The 21,257-nt window shown below is 38.5% G+C and overlaps 1 protein-coding gene across 1 annotated transcript in view; it reads left to right on the top strand.

Annotated features, from left to right (window-relative positions):
* The window catches only part of BTRC (beta-transducin repeat containing E3 ubiquitin protein ligase), a 134,387-nt gene that overhangs the window by 106,797 nt on the left and 6,333 nt on the right, over positions 1-21,257 (top strand). The window contains exons 4-12 of the mRNA XM_007939937.2: positions 1,998-2,229; positions 5,835-6,021; positions 11,519-11,615; positions 12,297-12,434; positions 12,891-13,009; positions 14,444-14,693; positions 15,227-15,345; positions 16,980-17,090; positions 18,856-18,934. Of these exons, the coding sequence (XP_007938128.2) occupies positions 1,998-2,229; positions 5,835-6,021; positions 11,519-11,615; positions 12,297-12,434; positions 12,891-13,009; positions 14,444-14,693; positions 15,227-15,345; positions 16,980-17,090; positions 18,856-18,934 (1,332 nt within the window). The remainder of the gene's footprint in view (positions 1-1,997; positions 2,230-5,834; positions 6,022-11,518; positions 11,616-12,296; positions 12,435-12,890; positions 13,010-14,443; positions 14,694-15,226; positions 15,346-16,979; positions 17,091-18,855; positions 18,935-21,257) is intronic.

The following is a 21,257-nucleotide window of genomic DNA, read 5'->3' as shown; positions in this document are numbered from 1 at the left end:
TGCCTGGGGTCAGAGGTCCCATTCTTTTTTTTCATGTTCTTTTACAAGTCAAAGCCTGCATTCAAAGGATAGCATGCATATACACTCCACCCCTTGAGAGAGGAGCATATGTGTGGACAGGGGAGGCTGGAATTGTTTAACGCTACCTTTGGAGATTAAAGACCCCCACCTGGATGAGCTGGATGATCTGGCTCTGCCCACTTCTCCAAACTTATTTCTCCTTGCTTACTCTATTCCAGCCATGCTGGCCTGTCTCCTTATTTCTTAAATGGGCCAGACACACGCCACTTAGGACCTTTCCTCTTGAAATTCCCATTCATAGACCATTCTTCCCAAAAATAACAAGCTAGGTCCATTTTTACTTTTTCCCTCATTTATTCCCTCATTTGTTTCATGTCTTCTCTTTAGAAAAAAATCATCTCTGACCTCTCAGATGTGAATAACTGTATTACGGTTTTTGAAAACTTTGTTTTTACTGCATAACAAATGACCACAATTAAACAGTTTAGAAACCACATTCATCTATTAGCTCATAGTTCTGTATGTAGGAATCTGGCCCAGCATGGCTAGGTTCTCAGGTCAGGGTATTGCAAGACTGACTTCTCATCTGAAAGCTCCTGGGTGGTGATGGGGGGGGGGGCGCATCTTCTCAGCTCATTCTTGGCAAAATTCAGTTCCTTGCAGTTGTAGGACTGAGGTCCGTTTCCTTGCCAGATTTCCAGCTGGGGGCTGCATTCACATTCCTTGCCACATGGCCTCCTTCCTATGCAACCAATCAGAGAAAACTCTGGCTTTTGAAGGGCTTGTATGATTTTGTATGATTATTAGATCAGGAGCTCTGGTGCTGGTGGTGGGTAAGACATTTGGCTGCTAACCAGAAGGCCAATGGTTCAAATCTACCAGCTGCTCTGCGGGAGGAAGATGAGTCAATCTACTTCTGTAGAGATTTACAGCCTTGGAAACCCAGTGGGGATCAGAATCAACTCAAAGGTTGTGGGCTTAGATTTGTTTTTGGTATAATTAGATCAGGCCCACTTGGGTAATCTTATCTTAAAGTCATCTGATTTGGGAACTTAATTACATCTGCGAAATCTCTCATAGCAGTATCTACATTAGTATGTGTTTATATAACAGAGAGAAGATATGTGTACACCAGTAACTGGGAATCTTGGGGCACCGGTACCTTAGAATTCTGCCTACCACAACTACATAGTTTTCTTCCTGTCACCTTACCTTGCTTTATTTTTCTCCATAGCTCTATTATATTTTCTAATTGGCCTCCCCTAGTAGGCTATAAATTCATAGTAACAGAAACTATGTCATTCTTGTTCATTACTGTATTCCTGGCACTTAGAACAGTGTTTGTCATGTTGTAGATGCTCAATAAAAAATATTCGTTGGATGACTCAATCAATAAAAAAGTCTTTGTAACATTTAATTTGGTAACAGTAGAGATGGGATTTATTTATTTATTTATTTATTTATTTTGAAGGGAAAAGGTAGACTGGGTATGTGTGTTATTTCAGCTTTATTACCAAAGGCACCAGAGTCTCAAAATGTTCATTGACCTTTCTTTGCTTTGAGGATTTATTTGACTATTTAAAAATTAGTTGAGAGCAAGTAATTGTATAAATGTCCATTAACTAATATATACAAGAAAAGCAAATCAGCTTTCTGACTTGCTAGTAATAAGAATAACTTACCAAGCTTTGAGCATTTGGTTTCCATCTATATATCTCCAAATAGTAAGAATTTCTTCTGTGAACTTCTGGAAATGAATGCTCTGTCTTCTGCAGTATACCTGATTTACCAACGTACTATGGTATTTCTGTGGTCTTCCATATAATTGCTGTATACAAATACAGCACTACTAATAGAGGAACATAGTGGGCTCTGTCATATAGACATATTGATGTAACATACCAGACCAGGAAAATTTTACATTTCTTTCCTTTTCAATACTTAAAGATATTTTTTTTAATCCTTCTCTCCTACAGACAAAACTTGCCAATGGTACTTCCAGTATGATTGTACCCAAGCAACGGAAGCTCTCCGCAAGCTATGAGAAGGAAAAGGAATTGTGTGTCAAATATTTTGAACAGTGGTCAGAGTCTGATCAAGTAGAATTTGTGGAACATCTTATATCCCAAATGTGTCATTATCAACATGGCCACATAAACTCGTATCTTAAACCTATGTTGCAGAGGGATTTCATAACTGCTCTGCCAGGTAGGTCTATGGGTATTTATAAACCTTTCATTTACTTGGAAGATTTCCTACAAGGGTAACTGTACTAGACCTTCAGCTGTACATCTCTCTTAAAAGTCTTTATTGGCTTGATTTTTACAAATTGAGCCTATCACACCTTCTTGGGGCATAAGTTAAAAAGAAAAAAAAATCAAACTCTGGAAATAGACTCTTCTTTTTTTTTATCTTCTCCCTATCTCATGCCCTTCTACTCACCCCTGTTTTTACCTACACATTAAATTAAAAAAAAATTGTGGAGTTATATCCGACTCATAGCGACCCCTCTTTGGGTTTCCGAGGCGGTATCACTACGAAAGTAGATTTTGAGGCAGTATCTGGTTTGAGGCATGTTTTTATAGTATGTCTTAGTTTCAAGATATGTTAACTATGTACTTAGATTTGGATTTTGATGGGAATTTATTATGAAGGTTGAATAGGAAACATTTTTTAGAAGGAAAGGTATCTCAGGAGTTTGTTGTGACATTTAGCATGTAAATTCTAAGCTTTATTATTTCACTGTGCTCGGTAACTAAATAGCATTGTAAACTAAGTAAATATGTAGATTATGAGACTTAAAATCTGACACCCCACCCCCACCCACCCACCGCCCGCACGCAAGGATGCTGTGGTGGTTTTGCTGAATGGTGATCTATAGAGAATCTACGAAGGCATCAGTATTTGGGGGAAATGCTGTCTTAGAAAAGTATAAGATTCTCATCTGTGTTAAAAGCTTATTTAAAAAGAAAATGTAGCACAGAGATGAGTGGATCTTAAATGTATCTTTTGCTTCCTGATTATAGAAGTTACATTATAAGAAATTCAGAAAATACTGAGAAGTATAAAAAAATTAAGTTAAATTTACTCAGAATCTCACCATTCAGAGAGAACCACTAATGGACTGTTAATGTTTTAACAGATTGTTTTGTTCTAGAGGTGTGTATTTTTCCCATAAAGCTGTGATCATAAGTGTTTGTAATAAATTTTTTCTTAATATGTTGTTTTAATATAGTTTCCCAAGTGTTTATTTATCTAAAACATAATATTCAGTTGTTACCTAGTATTCTTTGTATGATTGAAGCACGTATTCTCTGATCCCTTTATCGACCGTGTAGGTAGTTTCAAATTGTTTTCCTATTAGAAACTATGCTGTGGTGGACATTGTAATATATTAATCTTTCAGGCATCCAAAAAAAACAAATCCAGAGGTGGAGTGATTATATATTAAAAATCCAGAGGTGGAGTGATTATATATTAAAAAGTGTGGGCATTTTCAAGGCTGTTAATATGTACTACCAAGCTGTTCTCTGAGGAAAAAAATAAACCAACTTGTATCCTCACCAGAACTTCATGTTGCTAATTTGTTTAATCTTTGCCAGTTGTACTTTTAAGAAAACTTAGAATTTAAAATTCCCTTTAAATCAAATGAAATGCCTATTTATAGTTTAGAAATAGCCATTTTAAAGCTGAATTTGTACCTGTTAGGCCTTTTGTTAAATAAATTTTTGCCCCCTTTTCATTCTGTGGATTTTGTTTTAGCTATAGGCAAACTTTTTCTTTGTGTGAACAATCTGTGTGTATCTCATTCCTGTGCTCTCCCCAATCACTGAGGCATGCTGCTATCTCAAGCTTACACCACTAGGAATTGAACAGGAGTTGATTAGACTTGTGTATCCTTTGCCTAATACTGATCCCTGGTGTGTGTCTGCTGACCACTCTATAAAGTATTAAGTCATCAGCCCAATGTTTACAGCCGTTTTAACTTATACCTATACCATCTGGCTACATTTAGTAAACTAAACTACTTTTTTTTAGAAAAAATGCCTATAATCCTTTAATGTAATGGGTTTGTTTGGCATGTGAGGTGAAATTGCTTCCATAGACTTACTACAGGTACATACTGAAGAATCAGGAGCAATTTGATGATAGCCATTAAAACCACAGACACACATTTTGGAAACTTTTCTGATGGATTTTAAAAAAACAAAGAAGATTGTAATCAACTCAATTCTAATTCATAGTGACCCTGTAGGACAGAGAACTACCCCGTAGTGTTTCCAAAGCTATAAATCTTTATGGCAGCAGACTGCCTCATCTTTCTCAGCTGGTGGGTTTAAACCTCTGACCTTTGGGTTAGCAGCCGAACTCATTAACGACTATGCTACCAGAGCACCTTTTCTGATGGCTAGATAGTTTCAATATAAAGATGCAAAAATTGTATGATCACTGTGTTTTGCATGAAGAACTAATTATTATGTCTTTAATTGGCTTATAGTCATGTTTCTTTAATAAGAAATAGGTGAGCGATATCTCCATCTGCTTATGCTTAAATATGAACACGTGATGTGAGCCAAACGCGATCCATTTAATGCTTTCTTTCCCTGGTCTGCTGGGAAAAAAAGTGACTGGTACCTATACACTCTCCATGATTAGAGTAATGTTTGCGCACATTTGGATTGTTACTAATGGCATCCCAAGTATGTCTTTGTATGATCCGGGGGAATGGCATAAAGTGAAATGTGGTATTGTCTTGCCTGTTTGTTAAGTCTGTGCCTAAGGGAGTTCAGAGTATGAAGGAATCCTTCGAACTATTTAAGTCTTTAGAACTATGTACCTGTAAAGAGAAATAACTTTGAATGTTTCTGTCTCACTTGTGAATTAGAACAGCAGCCAAAAGGTTTATCAGTGTGACCGTTCTGTTTTATAGAATCTATTCCTCAGAGGCCTCCGTTCAGATTTGGGTGGCGGAGAATTTACCTGGGAAGCTCATCCAGCTTGCAGAGCCCAAGATTCCTCCCCACTGTTTTCCTTTGTGTCGTCTGCAAAATAATTTCTGAAATGCTAACCGAGTTATTTATTGGTCTGACATTTTTTTCATTTTCGGTCAACTGTCATTTAGATTTTATAACAAAAGCTATTCTCAAGGGTAGTTTTTTAAACATCTGAAATTAAACTCATCTTTGAACTTAGACATACCTCCTTGTCTTTCCTATTGGGCTGTGCCTATACCGGTCTGTATTTCTTTCTTCTCTCCTTACTTTCACATGCCCAACACTCTATAACCTAGCACATTCTGACATAGTGCTTCTCCCCCAGTACATTTAAAGGCTTATTTCTTTTACCGAACAGCTTTGAAACTGCAGTAGTAATAGAAACAGAATGAGAAATGGACCTAATATAGAGATTTGGGGGGTGGGGGCAACTGAATCACAGAGTTTGAGAAACCATCCATAGAACATCCCCTAGTGCTGAAATCCATATAGATAGATGGGAATTGTTTTCTAGAATCCTTTTTATTTTTAATGTCTTGGGGGGTTTGTTGTTGTTAGCTTTAACTTCCTTATCTAAAGGAAGATGGAAAATACTGTTCATTTCTGTAACCTTATGGAAAAATTATTGATACTCATTTTACCCAAGTCTCTGTTTGAAAAAGAAACTGGACAACACTAGGGACAATGATGTGCCTTCACAGGAGAACAAATGCTGTTCTGTTTTAAAGATGCTTTTGTTTAAAAAAATTCACCATCCCCTTTGTTTGTTCGTTTGTTTGCCTCCTCCCCTTCCCTCCTCTCCCCTCTGCCCCCTGAAAGCTCGAGGTTTGGATCACATAGCCGAGAACATTCTGTCCTACCTGGATGCCAGATCACTGTGTGCTGCTGAACTCGTGTGCAAGGAGTGGTACCGAGTGACGTCTGATGGCATGTTATGGAAGAAGCTCATTGAAAGAATGGTCAGGACGGATTCTCTATGGAGAGGCCTGGCAGAACGAAGAGGGTGGTGAGCCTTTTAACTTCCTCACTATTGGCAGCGCTTCAGGACCTGGTCATTCAGAGTCATTGGAAGATTGCTGGGAACCAGTGAGGCCACTTACTATGTAATACAGTGATTTTGCTGGTTTATAGCAAAAAAAAAAAAATTAAAGGAGAATAGTTTTTTATGTACTCAGCAGTTTTTCTTCTGACCAGTCACTCATAAAATGACAATGCTGTATTAATATTGCTTTGCAAAAAGTAATGGAAAACTGGCCTGTCCACCTGCTTAAAGCATTCTGTTCTCTGCGCAGAAATTGGTATCTTGAAAAAGGGCCGATGAGCAATTTATAAGGCAGATAGATGACTCTGAATCTTATAGAAACCATCAGATCAGTTCCTCCTAAAATAACCCAGGACAAATAATTCTTTTCTCCTTCAAAAGATTTCTGCCTTTAGCCCACACCCCTGGTATTTGATCATCTTTGTAAGCAAAGAGTTATTTTATGTCCAACTAGCATAAGAGCTCTAGCTATCAGAAAGATGGCTCTAGCTATTGTCTCTTCTTAAGACTCATATTTTCTTAAGATTTTACTGCTTAATCCTAAATTCCTTAAAGCATTATATAGCCTAAGAGACTTCACCAATTTTTTTTTTCCTCTTAACATAATGACGCTATTTCATTAGAACTTCTGGAAGATGTCTTCTTTATTTAATTTTCTTTCAGAGGATGTCTCTAGAATGTCACTTATAAGAAAGTCAGGTGTAAATTTTTCATAAAATAAAGGTGACATACTATGTCAGTATTTTAGTTGATAGAAACAATGATACAGTAATATGTATACTCCATGACATCCTTCCAAGCTAAGTTTCTCAATGGTTTGTCTTGGATTATAAGGAGATAGAAAATGGTTAGGAATACACAGTGCTTTTGAAAGATAGTCTTATGGATCAGCTTTCCTTAACAGTTTTCATAGAAAATTGGCACCCTATCTTTTTATTGTGCTTTTGAAATTCATTAAAACATAATAAATATATTGACCCCTAAATATTATACCAAATACTTCAGAGATTGCTATCATTCTATTAGAAAAGAGTCCTTGGTTAAAGCGCTCAGCTACTAACCAAAAAATCAGTGGTTCAAACTCACTAGCTGCTCCGTGGAAGAAAGATGCTGTGGCAGTCTGCTTCTGTGAAGTGTTACAGCCTTGGAAACCCAAGGGGGCAGTTCTGTTCTGTTCTCTAGGGCCATCAGTATCAACTCAACAGCAGTGGGTTTGGTTTGATTTGGCTGTTAGGAAGATTTTAAAAATTTTGTCTCAGTTAATTAAAAGGAACAAAATACTACATATTTCTTTGGCTACATAAAAATTACATAAATAAAAGAATATTGTTATTTCTGTTTCCCAGATATGGTTTTCTTATTCTCACTATGGCTGAAAACTAGAAACTTATTTTTTTATAACTCATTTCATATTTTCATAGTTAAGAAAGCAATTAAGTATATAGTGTTATCACATTCAGAGTTCATAATTTTGCTAAGAATGCCATGACCAGCTGTAGAAATAAGAGCAAGCAGTTGCTTATGTGGGAAAATTTCAGGGCAGCTGGGAATATTCTTCTACTCCTCAGAAGAAATAAAAAAGAAAATTTTTTAAACAAGAAACTCTTGTCCACCCCAGGTTACCCTTCAGGCCTAGAAATGGACTCACTTACATGGATTGCTCTCAGCCTACAGTAGAAAGACCTATATGCAGAACACCTGCCCCAAGTCGATAGACCCACCTACTCTAAGGAGATGCACCCTGGGATCAATCAACCATGAGACACCAGAGGAGTAGCACTCACTGGCGGGAAAGCTGGACAGACAGGAGTGCACAGATATGAAGGGCACAGGGAGGGGTGGTCATAGGGAGGAGAGGGGAAGAGAGCTTTTCATGGTTGAGGATGGTGATTGGAGCCATGAGATCAGATACACATGGACCGTTCAATGTAAAACAAGTTTGCTTTGTAATTTTGCACCCAAAGCACAATTTCAAAACACAATAATAAATAAGTGATATAAAAAAGGACTCTCCTCCAGGTGACTCCTGACCTCAAAAAAATTTCAGTTGTATTCATTGTCATCCTCATTGACATAAAGACTTTGTTCCCTGTTAAAGTAGACTTTGTCCCCATGTAGACTGTAAATGGCAGTAACACTTTTAGACATTGGAGTTTGCCAAGTCCTTTTTTGAAAGTGGGTTTTAATGGGAGCAAAAAGGGAAAATAAGAAACAAGTGGGAGATTCTTAGCAGATGGAAGTGAAAACACCAAGGTAAGTATGTTAAACCCAACTCACTGCCCTCAAGTCAACTTTGTCTCATAGCAACTTGCCCCCACTGGGTTTCCAAGGCTATAAATCTTTACAGAAGTAGACTGCCCCATCTGCCTCCCACAGAGCAGCTGGTGGGTTTGAACCACTGACTTTCTGCTTAGCAGCCAAATGCTTTATCCCCTATGCCACCAGACCACCTTAAAAGTAAGTATAGGCCACACAATTTTGCTTAGCGTTAGCACTAAACTATACAGCAAGATCTGTCATTTTAGCAACAAAGAAAACATAAGATCATTGAAAAGATGATTTTTTTGGCCTTTTAAAAGAGGGTACGTGAAGGCTGAGAAATAATCCCGATGTAGCACTGATTACTACTCTTCCCTTATCTTGTCAAGCACAGAAACCCATCGCTGTGCTTTTGAACATCCTTCAGAGTTCTGACTATATTCCCGTCTTTGACCACATTTATCCTCTTAATTTCCTGTAGCCCCGTGAAGTTACAAAGGTTTGTCCACCTAATGAAGACCTTTTCCTGTATCCCCTTGATTTCCTTGTTGCTGCTTTTATTTTTACATATTGCCTTTCTTCCTGTGTTAGCTTTCTTCCTTTTTTTTTTCTTTTAATTTTAATCTGTGATCAGTTTCTTCCAGGTTGTCCTACTAAGCTTAATATGCCAGTAGTCTTTGTGTGTTAGCTTTCCCCATATGCTGTCTTTGAAAATTTCCTCCACTTCCTCCAACCAAAAATACGTACGTCAATAGAGTTTTCTAATAAAGCTTTGGGTCTCTAAGATTTAACTTCTCCTTTGCTGTTGTATTTTCCATCTAGATGGATTTGACAGTCTGCTCCTAGGATATGAACTCTGTCATTTCCTCTTCTGAATAATACTGAATATGCTCTCTCTGCTTAGTAATGGTAACTCTTGAAAGTATAATAAAAGACCACTTGGGAAAAGTCCATTTTCTTAATCAGCAGATCATTTTATGATAACATTCTGCATTTAGTATTTAGCATTTATCATGCACCACACTCTTATAGGTACCAGGCATTTCACGTGGAAGTGGTCCCTGTTGTCAGAGAGCTTCCATGTGAAAAGGTTTTGACTTACAACGTAAAGACAGATCGAGAAGCCAGTTTTCAACACCTAGCTACCCTTTTTTTTTTGTAACCTCTTTGATTTGAAGAAATCAGATACTTTAGCAAGGCATGGTAAATATAGTGAGGTGTGAAAAACAAGGTCAGCGTTCACATGCATCCTCCTTAGATGTGCCAGTAATACCAGTGTGTATGAAGAAAATCCTGGAGTACCTGTATACAGTTACCAAGATGAAAAGAAGACAGGAGTCTCTGTGGAATGGTGGACATTGAGAGACAATAAAGTGGTTAAGAATGTGGGCTTTGGAGTCAGACCTAGTAGCAGATCGCAGGGCTGCTATGTGTTAGCCATGTGACCCTGGACAAGTTTTTTTAACCTCTCTGACATTTGATTTCTTTATCTGCAAAATATAGATAATGATTCCTAGCTTATTAAAGGATGTTGGGGTTGAAATTATTGTAATTATCAACCAGATTTAGAATCTTTTCTTTCAGAATCTATGTGAATACTTATTTGCCTATAGATATTTATAGAATAAGAATGTACCTTTAAGCCAGAATTAATTTCATAGATGGATCCCATTTGCACTTTCTTTTATGTTAGTATATCACTTTTCTTGTTCGTGTTAGTCACTTTTTAAAAACTGTACTATTTTGGTTTCTTTATTGCAGATCTCCCTTCTGTGTTAACACACGAGTTAGAGCCATCTACCTTCCTTACAGGAAATTTTCTCAACTAATTTTCAAGGTGTCTAATAGAGAGAGGGCAGGGGAGAGGTGCTCCTGGAGACACTGAACAATTAATTATATTGTAATGGAGCTATAGAGGGAGAGTGGATGGCTGGCCCAGAGAAAACATGATTTCTCCGGTGCCAGGATTACACTCAGAGGCATTCTGCCTATCTCCACTTTACAAGGCACAGTGCCAGTGAGAACAGCAGTGAGTACACCCATAGTGGGGTTTACTAGCTTCCACACCGTGTTTGGTGGGTTCTTAACTTCAGAATGAGGAATTAAATTTTTTACCCAGCAGGACGTGATTGCCACTTACTGGATTTTTTTGTAGCAAAGATCTAGCTTGGGATATGGGTATTACAGAGATGTGCTGTCATAAGGAAAGGGATGCTAACAAACGCTCACTGGAATCAAGGAAAGGCAGTAAAATACATGTATGTGTGCGCGTAGCCAAACCACACCTGTGAAAGTCAATTTCATGCCTTACACTTGACAGCAACAGTGCTCTTAGGCATTTCTTTTCATCTTCTGCCCTGTCTGCTGCTGGACACTCCTGTGATGCCTTTGTTTTTTGTTGAAATGAACCAGATTTCCCCTGTTAAAGCACAGCTCCCCTGATCACCAGCAGCCAGTATACCCTCCCACAGCCCCCACACCAATGGACACCCGGAGAAAACAGTCTCCACACGTGGGCATTTCTGCTTCCCACTGGGCCAGGCTCCACAGCTGCATTCAATGAGGAGAAGTCAGCGGATCATGTGCTAGTTCAAAGGCAGAAGTTACATTACTAACAGAATTCTCAAAAGATAAGGCCAGCAAAATCTGTCTACACAGAGGTCTAAGAGATAGACCAATACCTTATTTTTTACATATAAGGCACCCACACATAAATGCATATATAGCACATGTAGGAAGCTAGTGCATGAGCGGTTGTGTGGTTTGCAAAAAAACATATGACATGCATATTTTCTGCATAAAAATATGGTATATGATATCTGATTACACATACTCAGTTTGTTGATATTATAATATTTTTAAAGCCTGATATGTTGGTTTCTTGAATCACTGTTGTCTTGAATCAGACTCGGTTTTCTTGAATCAGAAAAACCCTTTGTCTAAAAATCCAAATGGCCAGACTACAATTAATACGATGTTCTACACTGGAAATAATCATGTTTTATCAGACAGAAAATCAATGTTGGTTGAGTTTCTTAGATCCTAGAAAGCTACTCCTCGGCATGGGACTCCTGAAATCACAGCTCTCCAGGGCCGTTATGGAAATGGTACGGGAGAGTAACTGTGAAAACACTTTGAAGAAGTACTCCTTGTAAATAAATAATAATATTATTTTCATTGGGATATATTTGTTGTTTTTTAGGGGACAGTATTTATTCAAAAACAAACCACCTGATGGGACTGCTCCTCCCAACTCTTTTTATAGAGCACTTTATCCTAAAATTATACAAGACATTGAGGTAAGAATCTGTGTATATTTGGGTATTTGCTGAATAGTAGAGAATCATCAGCGTTCTTCAGTAACAGTATTATTATACCAAATCCCTTAAAGTTTATTGATGTGGGTTAAAGATCAATTTCTTAAAAGTAAATAAGATAGATAAAATCTAGTAAATTGCCAGACAAATTTTTTATGTTTTTAAAAATCTGTTACTAATGGGTAAATAAATGGGAGAGAGAGGAAAAGAATATATGACATCATCATCAAATAGCAGTGAGACTGTGCAAAGTAAAATTACAAGCTACTATTCAGATGTCTTCTGCTCTTCGTGGAAGTTCACTGGTGGAAATGGCCATCACATTTAGGAAGATCCCTGAGCACATAGCCTCACATGGTTCGTAGCTTGCCCTCTGTTGGTATGCAGTCTCTTTTCACCAAGTTTATTATGCCTTACTTACAGGCAAGAGAGTTTTAGAAACTAAATCTGTAATCATCTTGCAAATGGAAAAATGTTTTATCAATTTAGATACTGGCTTTTTAAAAATAAATTTTTAGTTTGCTTTAAGTTCTCTATATCCTGTAGCATGAAGCATTAAACATTTGTCACTGGCTGCCGTGAAAGATACTTTAAGCTGGAAGAAATAGGAGTTTGGTTCTGGTCCTTTTCTGATTACTGCCTTTTTACCGTGCTTCTACTCAGACGATAGAATCTAATTGGAGGTGTGGAAGACATAGTTTACAGAGAATCCATTGCCGAAGTGAAACAAGCAAAGGAGTTTACTGTTTACAGTATGATGATCAGAAGATCGTCAGCGGCCTTCGAGACAACACAATCAAGGTAAGGTCTGTTCAGTCGAGGGAGGAAAGCTGAGAGGGCAAGAGACCACATTCATAAACCAATCCAAATCATAAATTCCAAGCATTATTTCTGGAAAGTGAGTGATAACATTAATCGTTTCCACTCTCAAAGCCAAATCATCTTCTTAAAGAATAGATATTCCCCTAGAAGAACATACAGATGGTTGGTCCTAAGTTAAATTCTCTTCTTGAAGTACACGGAATGGGCCTTCACATAATTATAGGCTACCCTGCTCCCTAATGAAAAGGATAAAGTCTGCATTAGTGCTGAAGCCACATATATATAGGCATTTAGCTTTATCTATAGAAAAGAATGCATTCCACACTACTCTGGGCTTTGATTCTTTTGGGAATCAAACATATCATAGAGCCAGCAAGTCTCCACAGTACCCCCATTATCACAGTGATCAAAAGATCTTCTTCGTTGCCCTCCTAGATCTGGGATAAAAGCACGCTGGAATGCAGGCGGATTCTCACAGGCCACACAGGTTCTGTCCTGTGCCTCCAGTACGACGAGCGGGTGATCATAACGGGCTCATCGGATTCCACAGTCAGGTACCACATTCCAAACGCGCTTTCAACTCTGAAACACCAGCTCCCCTCTGTTCTTTGTCATAGATAGTATTTTGTATATATCTGCAAGAATATAGTTCGAAATGTCTAACTAAAGAATGAGCCATCAGCTCCCCTCATCATTCATGTCAGTCTAGAACTAGAAAACTTGATTTAGGAATGATTGAGGCAAGTTTATGGTTTTGTATATTTAAGGAAACTACACATTCTGTTTAAATTTGGAAGAATAATCCATTATAGAAACTTTTCTTAGCTTTATGGTAAACCTTGCATTCCTTATAAAAACCACCTCACAGGGGAACGACAGGACTGGAATGGAGCCTGCTTTTCAGGTGGCTATAACTGTAGTGCAGGTAAGCATTAGCGCCTTTAAAATGTGTATAGGTGAGCAGTGCGCTCCCTTTGACAGCCCTCTCCCCTACCATCCCTGCAGTTTTTAATTGCGAGCTTCACTCAGGGAGGAGCCCTCAATTTCCAGAGGCGTTAGTGATTTGATGACACAGCCATTATGCTGCTGGAGTCCAGTGTAGCTTGAGTTCTGGGTATAGGCAGCACTGCTGGAAACCTCTGTTAGGAATTTTGCCTTAAGCTAAAGGATTTAGCAAACATAATGCATCAAAAGTAACTTCTTTTTAAAAAACTAGACCAAAAAAAAAAAAAAGTTAACTGCATTGTTAGATTCTCTGAAGTTCAGTGTTTACCATTCCAAGCTATCCTCTGTGAATAAAGAATGCTGTTCTTTATCTTTTGACTTAAAGGCATAGCTAACTGAGTCCTGAAAGTCATCAACAGTTAACATTTATTGGTGCTTGTGGAGTGCATTAAGGAAGCTGAAACATTATAGGGGCGAGCTAACATCATTCATAAGATAAGGGAGAAAATGATTATCTGAAAAAGAGGTCAAACTGGAAAAGCAAATAAAATGTGTTGTGAAAGCCAAAGCAAATACACAAAAATACTACTGTAAAATACTTCATCACACAAAATTCTCGAGCTAGCCAAACGTCCCACATTCTGCTGTAAAGTCCATGTTTACAGCGGGATGGCTATTCTTGATCCCCACCCCCACAGTAAAATGACCCTTAGACTTAGAGTCTAGGTGATCTTGGTTCTTAATGTGTGGGTGGTGAAACCTAAGATCCCTGTTCCTCAAGCCGAAATCCACAATACTAAGTCAGCCTATTACAGAACACCCTGGTCTGTATCGGTTCTGACTCCTGAGGACTGTCAGTGGGGCACTGTAACGGCTGGTATTCATCAAAACCCTAGTTTAAAATCTATCTTGTTAGTGGTATCAGAGTGAATATCAGAAAGCTTATAATAACCATGGGGGGTGGACCTTGGTGGTCATATGCTGACAGCAGGTTGTAGTACCGTCTAAATTTCCCATCACCTTCATAATGTTGTTTGTTCCAGAGTGTGGGATGTCAATACAGGTGAAATGCTAAACACATTGATCCACCATTGTGAAGCGGTTCTGCACTTGCGTTTCAATAATGGCATGATGGTGACCTGTTCCAAAGACCGTTCCATTGCCGTGTGGGATATGGCCTCCCCAACTGACATCACCCTCCGGAGGGTGCTGGTTGGACATCGAGCTGCTGTCAATGTTGTAGACTTTGATGATAAGTACATCGTTTCTGCATCTGGGGATAGGACTATAAAAGTAAGAAGCCTGAGATCTCTTAAGTTGGACAATAAGCAATTTCCAGTAAGCTGTTACCAGTTTAGAGTTGGACAGTTCATGTGGAAATTTGATCAAAGGAAATTTCGTATTTTAACATTACTATAGAATAACTTAATGTTTATTTCCAAAACCCAAAAATAAATAAATTATTCAGAGACTAGTAAAAGGGTAATGAGGAAGGCAAGTTATATGACAATTTTCGTTAGGTATTCCTAAAAATAATGGTAAAAACAGGAAGGGCAAGGTTAAAGTTGGTTCTGTCTGCAAGATCAGACTAATCCTATAAGAGTAAATAAATCATTTTGAGAAATACCCATGTGATAGCAGGCAGATACAAAGTCCCCCAGATTATCATAAATTGAACTTGTTGTATTTTTTGTTTTGTTTTATTTGAGAAGTTGACTTCCCTGAGTGGCTCAGTTCTCTTTTTTTACTTCCCCAAGACTCCAGTTGCCATAAATTTTATCTGTAAAAATACCAAATTAACTGCCAAATATTTTCTTCGGTTTCAGGTATGGAACACAAGTACTTGTGAATTTGTGAGGACCTTAAATGGACACAAACGAGGCATTGCCTGTTTGCAGTACAGAGACCGGCTGGTAGTGAGTGGCTCATCTGACAACACCATCAGGTGAGCACCAGGTGCCCCTTCCCAGAAGGGATCAGTATTCCTACCATTCAGTGTTTGCACACAGAGCATACAAATATCCAACTGTGTTATGTTTGTAATAAAATATGTGTCCTTTCTGTAGCTTCTTACAGGTCCAGAGTTTGCCCCAAGCAGAGAAGCAGCACAACACAGCCTTTTGTTGATGTGTTTCCTTCCTGTAATAGTTTTATCACCAGATAACACAACCACTGCCGGGGAGTCAGATCTGACTCATAGGGACCCCTCCTTGGGTTTCTGAGGCTGTATCACTACAGAAGTAGATTGCCCAACTGAAGAGCGGCTGGTGGGTTTGAACCACCAGCCTTCTGGGTTGCAGTCAAATGCCTTAGGCACTATGCCACCAGAGCTCCCTTATCACCAGATAGACCTATTTATAACGTATTGCTTGAATAGGGAAGCTGGCAAGAGAGACAGGTAGATGGAAGATAAGGGCCCTTCTCTTTAAATGTCCCCTGTCTGCCATTGCAAAGTGCTAATAAATAGCTAAAAGTCTTTTCTTTTCACCACTATCCTTAAAAAAGAAGATGAGGAAAGATTAATTTCCCTAGTAGAAAGTGTGCAATTTCCTTTTCTTAGCTTTGCCTGTGTTCCATGCTTGCTCAGGGAGTTACCTGTCTTTGAAATTACGAAGAATCCACAAGTTGAAGTATTCTTTGATGTTCTCCCCCACAAAGATGAATAGCACAGAGCAGTTACAATTTGCAAAACTTATCCATCTTCTCCATCATCTTAGATTTAATTGAAGTTTCTTTCTTCAGTTAAATCTAAGAGCATGAAAAGGCCATTAGAAACAAAACAAAACAAAAAAAATGGATAGGGCTATTATTATATCTAATGGAATTACCATTTTTAGAAATTACCTGGATTGGTCTAAAAGGATACAGTTTTACAAATTAGTAAACAAATGTTTTGAGAACTTGAATATAACTTTCCTGATATATGAAAGACTGTCTTCTGCAGCGGGTGAAAGCAGTGTCCTCAGTGACCAAGTGGTGATGCTTTGCGAGGTGGGAAATCACAGGCATTCTGTAGCTCATTTTTCCTGATGATCGCAGGAGGCATCCCTCTCTTGTCTTGGTCATTTCCTTCCCAGGCAGCTGTGTACATTGCATTTACCCTTCATGCCTGGGAAACTTGTTGTTGTTGTTATGTGCTGTCGAGTCAGATCCGACTCATAGCGACCCCTCCTTGGGTTTCCAAGGCAGTATCACTACGGAAGTAGATTGCCCCATCTTCCTTCTGAGGAGTGGCTGATGAGTTTGAACTGCCAACCTTCTGGTTAGCAGTCAAGTGCCTTAGGTACTACGCTACCAGAGCTCCTGGGAGAATTATACAATTATATATAATATATATTATATAGAATTACATAAAACTTTGAAAATACATCCTATGTTTGAGCTACAGATAATTTTTTTTCTGCCTGAGTTATGTGGCAGAAAAGCAATAAGTTACATCAAAAGCAATACATTTCTGTATGGGTGTTGACTGATTTTATTTTGGTGGATTCTTTAAAGACATGCAGAGTAAAATATTGTAACATTCCATGCTCAGACAAGAGCACACAGAGGTTCACTTGAGTCACTTGTGTCTTCCAGACTATGGGACATCGAGTGTGGAGCATGTTTACGAGTATTAGAAGGCCATGAGGAATTGGTGCGCTGTATTCGGTTTGATAACAAGAGGATAGTCAGTGGGGCCTATGATGGGTGAGTTTGCTAATAGGATTTTTAAAAATCTACATCTTTATTCCTCTTGCCTTATAAGGTTAAATACAGCCTCTCCTTCTTTCTAAAAGCTTATAGATTTCACAGAAAAAGGTTGATACAGTATTTCTTTTGCCTAATCTATTTATTTACCTCTCCTTTGTTTTTGTTCCTAAAAGATCCTTCCCAATCATTTAATTGCACATGCTCTTCATTAATAACCTAAATATTGTCTCTTATGCCCTATAAAGCAAAGAACAGGACAAACCTAATATAACAGGATATACATATAAAATAATGATAAATTAATAACACTGAAACACTGGAGAGCACTATCTTTGGAGCTTAGTATGGGAGGATCTTGAATTTTGATCCCATTGGAAGTGAATCCTAAAAGTGTAGCTCTCGTCATCACTTCCCTAGTATTTCAGTTACCAGGAGGTCTGTATTCTTTATTTTCTTCAGTCACATTTCCATTGGTTATAAAATCCATTCATGTTGTGGATAGATCCCATGTCTAGCAACACTAAGCATAAAGCATACAAAAATGTATTGAATTATCAATTAAGTTTCTCTTGATCATTTCTTCATATCAAGCTGCCTGATTTTGAGTGGAAGGCTAAAATTCAAATATTGGCAGCTTTTTTTAGTATTAGAAACTGACAGCATCGTCTTAGCTCTTGAGATGGCTATTGTTGTTGTTATGTGCCGTCGAGTCGGACCCGACTCATAGTGACCCCTCCTTGGGTCTCTGAGGCAGTATCACTATGGAAGTAGATTGCCCACCCTTCCTTCTGATTAAGCCAACTCGGGCAGCATGGAGTGCAGCAGGTGCTCTCCTCTGGTTGGAGTTAGCCATCACTGTCCCAGTTACCCTCGGGAAATTGTCAGGCTGTGATGATGTGTTTCAGCAGCATCCAAAGTTATATTTTCTCTTGCCTTGGTTTTGATCTGTACCCACCTTTCTTGAGTTTTGTCTGTTATTTTCCTTGGGAAGACATGACCTGCAACTGATTTTTGAAAGAGCTACAAGATAGACAGGCTGATAATTTGGTGCCCTTTCAAACCAGAGGGCGCTCTGGTGGTGCTATGGTTTAAGCATTGGGCTGCTAACCAAAAAGTCAGCAGTTCGAACCATCCGCTCTGCAGGAGAAGGATGAGGCAGTCTGATCTGTAAAAATTTATAGTCTTGGAAATGCTATGGGGCAGTTCTGCTCTGTCCTATAGGGTCACTATGAGTCATGATTGACTCAATGGCAGTGGGTTTGGTTTCAGACTTTTCTTAATTAAATCAAAATATAGGGGTCTTGCTTATATAAGCTCCAGAAATCTTGAATGGCCCCGAGTCCTCTGGTACCTGTGGGCCGTTTGTAGAACCAACCAGAAAGAAGATGCCTGAGTTGTAGATTTCTAGGTCTAAGTGAGCGCTTATATAGGAACAAGTCTAACGTCCAAGAGCTCTTCTTGGCCCCAAAGTGTGGTATGACTTTGCCATTCACCTCTCTGGTTTGGTTAAAGCTAACCAGGTTTTGTTTTTAGGTTAACCACATACATTTTCCCTTGTTACGACCAAAAAAGTCTACCTAAGAGTGAATGCAGGAACTAAGTCTCCAAAACAAACAAACAAAAAATTATATATATACCCATGGGCTGGATTTATCACATGAACTGTATTCACCACACGTATTTATTGCTGTGACTTCTTCTCCCCTGTGTACCCTTAATTTTGCTTTTCCCTAACGCTTTTTGTCCCCTTTTTGATCTTTAGAAAAATAAAAGTGTGGGACCTTGTGGCTGCTTTGGACCCCCGTGCCCCTGCAGGGACTCTCTGTCTACGGACCCTTGTGGTAAGAGCCTTGTTTGGAGGAGCTTGGGGAGCAGGAGGAGGAAGAAATTAAATGTTGATGTGCTGTGGAATACAGATTGATAGTTAGAACCTCACAAAACCTACTACTAGGTGGAGAGGCAACCAGTACATGACAATAAAATATGTTTATATAGCACCTTTCATCCAAAAGTGCTTTAGAGACTGTGTATGGAGAGGAATGTGGCAGCTGTGTAACAGCTGCACAGCAACTCTACATAACAGTTTAGTACAGGAAGTGAATAAGAATTCTATATCCACCAAAAACAGCAGGGGCACTTAGAGAGAAAGAATATAATTACCCAAGCTGGAACCCGTCCAGGATCTGAGGACCTGCACACCTGTACCTGCAAAAAGTGCCGTGGGAATCTGCGGGAACCCCTGGCCGGCCCCTTAATTCTGCATCCTATTCAAGGGACGGTGCTTCCAGCAACATGAATAGCATCTTTTTTATTCTCTATATCTCCTCTTGTCTGAACATCTTGACACTTGGAGAAAGGAATGACTCAAAAGGAGGAGAGGCACCTTCAAAAGCACTAAATTCTACATCATGGTGTTCACCAAGGGCCTGGATTGGAAAATGGCCTAAGATAAAAAGCTGCTTCAGTTAGAAAGTAAAGATTAGTTGGGTTGCCAGGGACAACATAATCTTTTACACAAGTCAGGACAAAGAAGAGAACAAGCATTTGAAGGCCGGCACTCTGAATCTTGACTCAGCTCTCGGATGGCCTCTTCTCTGGAGATGAGAGGGATGCATTTCTTCGTCTTCCTTGCTGGGTTCAAAGCTTGTTCTTTCAGCACCAGACGTACTTTACCTTTGTGTTTTAAATGTGTGCTTTCATTCACTTACAATTTATCTAAGTCTAGTTTTAAGGTATGATTAACATGCAGTAAAATTTGCCCTTTTTAATGTGCTTCTATGAATTTTGCAGTGATGTAACCACCACCACAATCAATATATAGCCATTGCCATCACCCCAGGGAGTTCTCTTATGCTCCTTCACATCAGTGCCCACTTTCCAGCTCCTGGGAATTATTCATTTGATTTCTATCCCTATAATTTTGCCTTTTTTAGAAAAGTTTTATTTTCTTATAAAAGTTACAGAAATTAAATCATATAGTATATATCCTTTTGCGTTTGGCTCCTCTCACATCATGAGATTCATCTATGTTGTGGTGTGTATTAATATTTTGTTCCTTTTTATTGCTGAATGGTATTCCGTTGTGTGGATGAACCAATTTGTTTATTCATTCAGTACTTTATGGACAGTTGGAATGTTTTCAGTTTTTGGTGATTCTAAATAAAGCCACTGGAAACATTCCCATACAGGTTTCTGTGTGTGCATGCTATTATCATTTCTCTTAGGTAAATAGCTACGAATGGAATTTCTGGGTCCTATAAAAAGTGTATGTTTAAGTTGTTTTAAAAAAAAAATACTACAAGCTATTTTCCAACATGACAGTACCATTTTACATTTCCAGCAGTGTATAAATTCCATTTTTTTTCCACATCCTTACCATCACTTGGTATTATCATCATAAAAATGATGTCCATTCTCTAAATATTTGTTCACAAGTCTTTGTATGTATGAACATATGCTTTAACTTCTCTGGCTTAAATACCCAGGAGCAGAATGGCTGGGTCAGTTAGATACAGGTCAATTAGATACAGGTTTAATATTTTTAGAAACTGCCAGACTGTTTTTCAAAGCATTTGTACCAGTTAACAATACAATGCAGCTGGATATACTTGTAGGAGAGTTTCATTTACATCTTCACCAACACTCTGTCCAGTCTTTTTAATTTTAATTATTCTAATAGGTATTAGCGGTACCTCATTGTGGTTTTAATTTGCATATCCCTGTGATTAGTAATGTTGAACATCTTTTCATGTGCTGATTAACAAAATTGATTCTTCTGATCTATGAAACAGTACACCAAACAAACAAACAAAAAAAAAACAAACCCATTGCCATCGAGTCAGTTCTGACTCATAGTGACCCCTGTTGGGTTTCCAAGGCAGTAGATCTTTACAGAAGTACATTGCCCAGTCTTCCTTCTATGGAATGGCTGGTAAGTTTGAACCACTAATGACTTCTGGTTAGCAGTCACATGCCTTAGGCCCTGCACCATCAGCACTCCTTTGAACACAGTATACCTCTGAATTTGTTTAGGTTTTTGTAATGCCATCAGTAGTAGCAGTGTTTTATAACTTTCAGTGTAAAGGTCTTGCATATCTTTTGTCATAGTTTATATTTTTAAAGCTATTATAAATATAATTTTTTAAAAGTACTTTGGAGCAAAAT

The sequence above is a fragment of the Orycteropus afer genome, unplaced genomic scaffold, assembly GCF_000298275.1.
Source record: "Orycteropus afer afer isolate SDZICR_OR568_19922 unplaced genomic scaffold, OryAfe1.0 scaffold00064, whole genome shotgun sequence".
NCBI lineage: Eukaryota > Metazoa > Chordata > Mammalia > Tubulidentata > Orycteropodidae > Orycteropus > Orycteropus afer.
The sequence above is the reverse complement of the archived record's forward strand: the minus strand, read 5'-3'. Positions and strand labels throughout refer to the sequence as shown.